Genomic DNA, 6,891 nt, shown 5'->3' on the forward strand with positions numbered 1-6,891 from the left:
ATAATTAGGAATAATAAATAAAAACATTTCTATTTCAGGGATAAACTACCCGGACCTCCACAGAACGTCCACGTCGATTTTATAGATTCGCATACGGTTAGTATAAACTGGGATCCACCGACGAAAAATCCGAACACAGTCGAATTATACAGGGTGATGGTGAAAGCGACTGATTCGCAGAGTAAAGAAAATTTTAAAGAAGACACTGCATTAACAAATATCAAATTTCAAGATCTAAAAGGTGAAATTATATATATTTATATATTTCTTCTTTATACCCTATTTCATTCATCTGCAACTACTTGTAGTCAAGGTTTTGTACATCTTTTTTCTCCCTTTTCTCATATTCTTATAAACATTTTACTCTGTAGTTTTCTTTTTTTTTCTCCCCAGTTTCTGGGTATTTTGTTCTAAATATTTTATCATTTCCACTTCCATACTGTCTCCTTTACACGCTTTCCCTATTTTGGTTGTCCCTATCGCTTCTTCTAGTTCTTCATCCTTGATCCTCTCTTTTGCCTGTAATCGTATGAATATCTTCAGTCTTGTCTTGTCAAGTTTTTATTTTTGTAGGTGAATTTTTCATCTAATAATTCCTTCCATGTCTCTAATATATCTTTTACTTTACTTTTAATGTTCCTTTTTCTACTATTCTACTTATTTTCCTTCTTTTCCTTGTTTCCATTGTTTTGATTTTGTCCCAAAAAATTTCTACTATTGTCTTTATAGTTATTTGTTAATTGTTTCCGTATTTTCTTTTTTGATTGTTCAATTTTTGTCTTGACTATGATTTACTATGCCTTCTCTCCTCCTTTCCTTCCTTCCATTGTTTTGATTTTGTCCCAAAAGTTTCTACTATTGTCTTTATAGTTATTTTCTAATTGTTTCTGTATTTTCTTTTATGATTCTTCAATTTTTGTCTTGACTATGATTTACTACGCCTTCAAATTCTCTTCCTTCCAATTTTCAATATAATTTTCATATTCTCATCTTTCCTTTTCCTTCTTTTTATCGTCCTTCCTTCTTCTCTTCTTCATACGTTAATTTTTTCCATGCTTCTTCAAGCTTTACCTCATTTTCTAGTTTACCTAATTTCCTCTCCGTTGCTTCTTGGTATTACATTTTATATTTTTCTTTCAATTTTTAATCCGTTTTAGCTGGTGCTACGTATTCGGTGGTGGTAAAAGCCGGAAACAGTAGAGGTACTTCGGTTTTAACGGAACCATTGAGATTTACCATGAGCGATAAATATATAACTTCTGCCGCTAGTCAAGAAGGTCACGACGGTCACGTGGGTGTTATAATAGCCGTAGTTTTAGCTCTAATAGTGGTTGCTGCGATTTTTGCCGGCGCCGTTTGGTTCATGAGAACGAGAAAAATGTTGGGGATCAAAAATTCTAACGGCATCGCTTTCGAAAATCCTAGTTATTTGAGAGAGGTCAATATGGATCATATACAGGTAAATATCATGTAAAAAACCGTTGCGTTCATTATTATAGTCCATTCGTTTAGCAGTTACCTCTTGATAATTTATTTTATGATCATAGCCTCACTTGGGATACTCATATATTGAAAATTACTCAAAAATCTGTCATAATTGATTGAAATGACATGGAGTTGTACGTACGGTTTGAGGAATATCGAATCTAGTGGCAAGGAGCTACGAGGATGGTTCCAGAAGTACCTGGTCCAACAAAAACAATTATTTTTCAACGTAATCTACTTTTAACTCAAAATACTCTACACAGAGATCAAGCTTCTTAAAACAGCGATCACCTCTTCATTGTTGGAAAATCTTTTTCACCATCTAGCCAATTTTTTCTAGTCAGGGAACAGAAAATAAACCGAGGGGGCTAAATCTGGCGAATAGAGTGTATGAGGTAGCAATTCAAAACTAATTTTGGTCACTGCGGTAACGGATGTATGAGATGGGGCTTCATGAAGCAACTACTGCCATCTTTAGGTCAGACTTGGTACTTCTGGGAGCATTCTCACACGTAAAATATTCTTGATTGTCATTTCTGTGGATTCTAAGAGTTGCTTCATATTTCTCGGTTGTGATGTATAGGTCTGTTTATGGGAAATCATAAACTCGACATCTAAAATTAACAGAGGAACGGATACCATGTAGATTCACGAGAAATATTGGTAGGGCTGCGATTGTTTTTTTTTGTAGTTTAAGGTACTAAAATCACTGGCAAAGAAATATCCAATATCTAGGCCAATAGGCTTCATAAAAAATAGAATGTAAATTAGATTTCGAATAGGTTATTTTCGTGAAGTTTATCTATGTACTGTATTTTTTTATATTCAATCTGCTTGTAATGAAATTTGATCGTAAATAAATTATTTTTTAATATTATCAAAAACGTTGATGATTCATGGAGATAAGCCCCATTATACTGATACTGAGATTAAGATGATTAAGATTTGTGTGTTTATTTAGAGAACTTAGGATGAGCTGTATAAAAAATTTCGTTATTTGGTATAGGTTCCTCAAAGGGAAACGGAAACCACGCACCTGTCTAACGGTAACGCTAACGGTATATCTGTATCGTCGTCATCGGGTGATGTAGGTTGGAAAAACGAAGTTTTACAAGTACCGGCTCAACAAGAAGTGAATCCTACTCTATACGAAGAGCTGAAATTAGGACAAGACGGAGCGGGTTTCAAGAGATTGAAACCCTAGTATGAGGATTCCGAAGAGCAAGGCGTAGAGTCTAGGTTCTAAAAGTGTTTCACATATTGTGATAGTAAATAGATAATTTGAAGGGAAATTTCGAGGCAGTTAATTGATTGATCGGGTGAAAGGGCGGTAAATTTTCCGGGTAATAACAACTGCCTTTGGAAATTTATTATATTTTAGGTATTGTACAAGTTTCATTTTTAACATTTTCACAATACCTCAGTAGCGTAGTATAACTGTTAGTTTGTTTTTCATTATAAAAAAAAATGTGATTTTTTAATACCAATAAGTTGTGGGACAACAAGAAAAATTAGATTAGGGAAAAGAATAAGTTGTAGGTATCTAGGTATTGAATATTCGCACACAAGTTCGAGATGTGGATAACTAGATTGCAATATTTTATTACAAAAACCGCGAAATTGGGGTTTTCATATACAGAACAAAAAAAATTAGGAAAAAAATAAGATAGCACCTTTTAAGATATTTTTGATCCGATTTATTTCACTTTGAGATCATTTAAATGTGAAATATTAGAATACAATTATTTTTATATCACCAGCAATGCAACAAAGTTTCTTCTGATATATACAGGACGTCCCTCAATCAATTCTGTTAATTTCAAAAGGTACGAACCTTTAGAAATTAGAAATAACTCGTTTTATTCTTCTATATTAATCGTTTTTCTTCCATTGTCATAACATAACCAAATAATTTTAATTGTCCTTCGCCGATTTTGTTTCAAATTCAAATTTCCTTTTATAGCGCTATTCCTTATCTCGTCGTATCTTGATTTATCAACTATTTTTCTTATAAATCTCAATTATTTACTTTGTATTTCGATTTTTTCTTTGTCCATGTCTCTTCCTTTTTGGGACAGAAACTGTGTTTTAATTGCATTGAATAATCTTCCAGCTGCTCCCGTTCGCTTATTTATCTCTTGCTGCAATATTTCAAGGTATTTCAAGCTATTGATCTGCCCTATATTTGATTCTTCTAATTTTATCATATGCTTCGTATTCGTTCACGAAACTTATCAAGTAAAAAATAAGTTATTTGGAGTTAATATGACCAAATCACTGATAAGAATGGTTCCAAGTACCGAATAAATTGATCAAGTCTTATATTTACACCATCTTGTTATAATAAACGATGAAAAAATTGTTAAAGTAGAGAGAGATATTCCACCGTTGTAAACAACCCGGAAAAGAAAGCAGGAAACAAAGTCTTCCCCAAGAATTTCATCTGATGAGAACCTATGGTACAAGAATCGGTCAAGCATGGAAATGATTTGGAATTTACTCAGTTTTTATGATAAACTTTTGTTGAGTAACAACGAGTTTATCTTACAAATCTACGGGTCATTAGTCTTTTTATTTTAGTTCCATCTTCAACAAAGTGTTGATTATTTGCTTGAACATCGGCAGCCAAGACAAACGATAAACTATAAAGAAAACAAAAATAGAAAACGAGGAATAATCCATGTCAAAAAAGAATTTTGAAGCGCTAAAAGCGATGGCCATAACCATAATCCAAAGGATTGAAAGGCTTGATGATGATGACGATGATGATGATGATGACATTAGTTTGCGTTAGTTCTAATAACAGAGAGTTTTGGATTGAAATACTTGAATTGCTTGTTTGAAGACTCTTTCAATCTCTTTTCCATCTGTCCATAGAAAACTTAAAGACAATCGCTATTATTTGTGGTACACGTAATCTGGTTTGATTTATCTGTTTTCATTTTTTTGAGCCAGGATTCCATAAGTATTAGATGGTTTTGAAGATAATCTGATGCTCAAATTGGATTTTTATTTAATGAAATAACTGTTGTATCGTCTGCAAACGGAGGAGGAGGAGTTGAGCAAGTCATATTGTTCTGTTAACTTTTATTTGTAAGCCCCCAATAACTTTTTTGTAAAAAACATAAAATATACAATAAGGAACTAGATTAGATCGTAAATTTTTCGGTTCTACTGTCACATTTATATGATCTTTTTCTTTAAATATTACGTGAAAAATGCCAAAAAAAAATGGAATGTAATAATAGTCGACTAATCGTGAGGAATTATTTGTGTACTGATATTAATATATTAAGTACATTTAAATGTGCCTTGAAAAATTATTGTTAATGAAACTATCGATTCCATGTGTAGAAATTTATATCATTTTCGTTTGTACATAATTTCTAACAATTTGTAAAATATATTTAGTGTCATAGTAATAAAATTTATCACAACCAAATAGAATTTGTTGTTTTATTTTCCCATTTCTGCTTATGGTCACTTCCTGGTACGAATATGGAATGTACCAGTAGTAAAAATAAAGGTAATTACTTGAAAATTACGACTGTATTAGAAAACACACAATTTATACAATAGATTTCTCAAGTTTGAAGACACCATGTTGTTTAGTATTTGTTTGGCAGCCATCAATAGTGAACAGCATCGACAAGATGTTTCTATTGATTGTTTGGCGAAGTTTTTGCACCATGGATTAACCGTGTGTTTATCACTTCACATCCGGAACAAAATGACCATCAAAAAAATGGGCTACAAAGGAAGAATCGGCTCCAAAGGAAACAAACATCTTTCCATCTCCAAGAAAGGTCATGACGTCGGATTTTTTGGAATAATTTTCGTCGACCATCTTGAAAAAGAAAAAAACTATTACTGGCGACTTTTATGCGAACTTTTTATATAATGAAGACATAAAATTTTTACCTGTTATCAAAAAATTATGGAAGAACCTAATTTTAAATCAAAAGAGACCTAAAATCAAGAACTTTTAGAAGCATAAACATAATCAAAAGGTCTAAGAATCGCAATTATGATACTGGGTGCCTCAAACATCCAATAACTAAAATAACAGTTAAAAAAATTGATTTCAAACCAGATTAAATAGAGGTTTGATATTCCAGTCTCTGAAGATGATAACTTGGTGATCGAAACGAGCGTCAGATAGTATAATTCTAAGTGTCGGTGTAGTATTATTATAAACAGTGTGTTCAGTTCAAAATAGAACAGATGCAGGATGAGAACAAACTAACTATCGCTTGGACACCATCCCCAAAACTACTACTTAGACTTTGGGATCGTATCAAAGACGGTTGAGTCCAGGTTCTGCTGAAAATACGATACAAAATCAGTTGTTAAAAGATATACAAAGCGCGGCTATTGAAGAGAGACTGTATCTTATATCACTGTATTGTTCGAAACAGTGCAGTCTTGGTCTGTCATTTTCTTTAGGATCCGCAGCACAGTTTCAATTTTCCTTTTAATGTAGATTTGACCTTAGGAAACACGTAGAAATAGATGAATCACTAAGAATTCTAATTTAGTAATATTAAACAAAACTACTGATTCAATTTGTTCAAAATCCCTAGAAAAATACAGGTATTATACAAATCGATCTTGACTTAGGTCTTCAATGGTGTATTGCTGCTGGAATTTGAATTTTGAGAACTTCTGTTATAGGAAAACTCAACAACTAGGATTTCAAATGCAAAATTTATGATTATAATAATAAAAATGATAAAACATCTATTTAAAACACCAAAACAAACAAAATTTTTTGTCAAAAAGTGTTCTGCAGGTATTTGTTATAATTACAAGGTATTAAAAATATTGTGCAGTGAAAAAAATCATCCTGTATACATATTTTCAATTTTTAAATACGATTTTTGCTACTATCAATTAATAGTCCAACTGAAATAAGTAGACGAACGCATTTGTTAAAATTCTAATGAACTCAATTAAAACTAACAATTTTTTTTTATAAAAAAACAAAAAAGGAAATTAAACAATTTGAGACTCCAATTTTCTTTTCAATTCCGCAATATCCTTCTCCATTTTCATAACCCATTTACTAGGATTCCCTGGTCTAATCCAAAATTTGTATTTAATCGTATGTCTGTATTTTTCTCCCGGTTTCAACACGCAATTGGGAAACGACTTTATGTTAGCGCAATTTGGATAGTTTTGAGTTTGAAATGCCACTCCTACAAATAAATTTGAAAATATGATTTCCAATGCCTATAAATGAGCCCCATATGAAAGTTTCCTTATTATTTTCAAAGCTATAAATAGGATACATGGTATAATAAAGCCCCCTACAAGAGATTGAGACATTTGTCATTTTTGTGGACAAGTTTCTCAATGCCGTCTTCAAAGAAAGTTGCCTCCAATGTCCCAAAGCTGTTTAGTAAC

General features: G+C 32.1%; 1 protein-coding gene across 5 annotated transcripts in view; it reads left to right on the plus strand.

Moving 5' to 3' along the window:
• The window catches only part of LOC130447468 (Ig-like and fibronectin type-III domain-containing protein 2), a 206,141-nt gene extending 201,212 nt beyond the window's left edge, over positions 1-4,929 (plus strand). For all 5 annotated transcript variants that reach the window (XM_056784302.1, XM_056784299.1, XM_056784303.1 and 2 more), the window contains exons 18-20: positions 39-241; positions 1,158-1,459; positions 2,492-4,929. In XM_056784302.1, coding sequence (XP_056640280.1) covers positions 39-241; positions 1,158-1,459; positions 2,492-2,689 — 703 coding nt within the window. In that variant the 3' untranslated portion in view covers positions 2,690-4,929. The remainder of the gene's footprint in view (positions 1-38; positions 242-1,157; positions 1,460-2,491) is intronic.
• The last annotated feature ends 1,962 nt before the right edge of the window (positions 4,930-6,891 follow it).

The sequence above is a fragment of the Diorhabda sublineata genome, chromosome 8 (genome assembly GCF_026230105.1).
Source record: "Diorhabda sublineata isolate icDioSubl1.1 chromosome 8, icDioSubl1.1, whole genome shotgun sequence".
In the NCBI taxonomy this organism is placed as follows: domain Eukaryota; kingdom Metazoa; phylum Arthropoda; class Insecta; order Coleoptera; family Chrysomelidae; genus Diorhabda; species Diorhabda sublineata.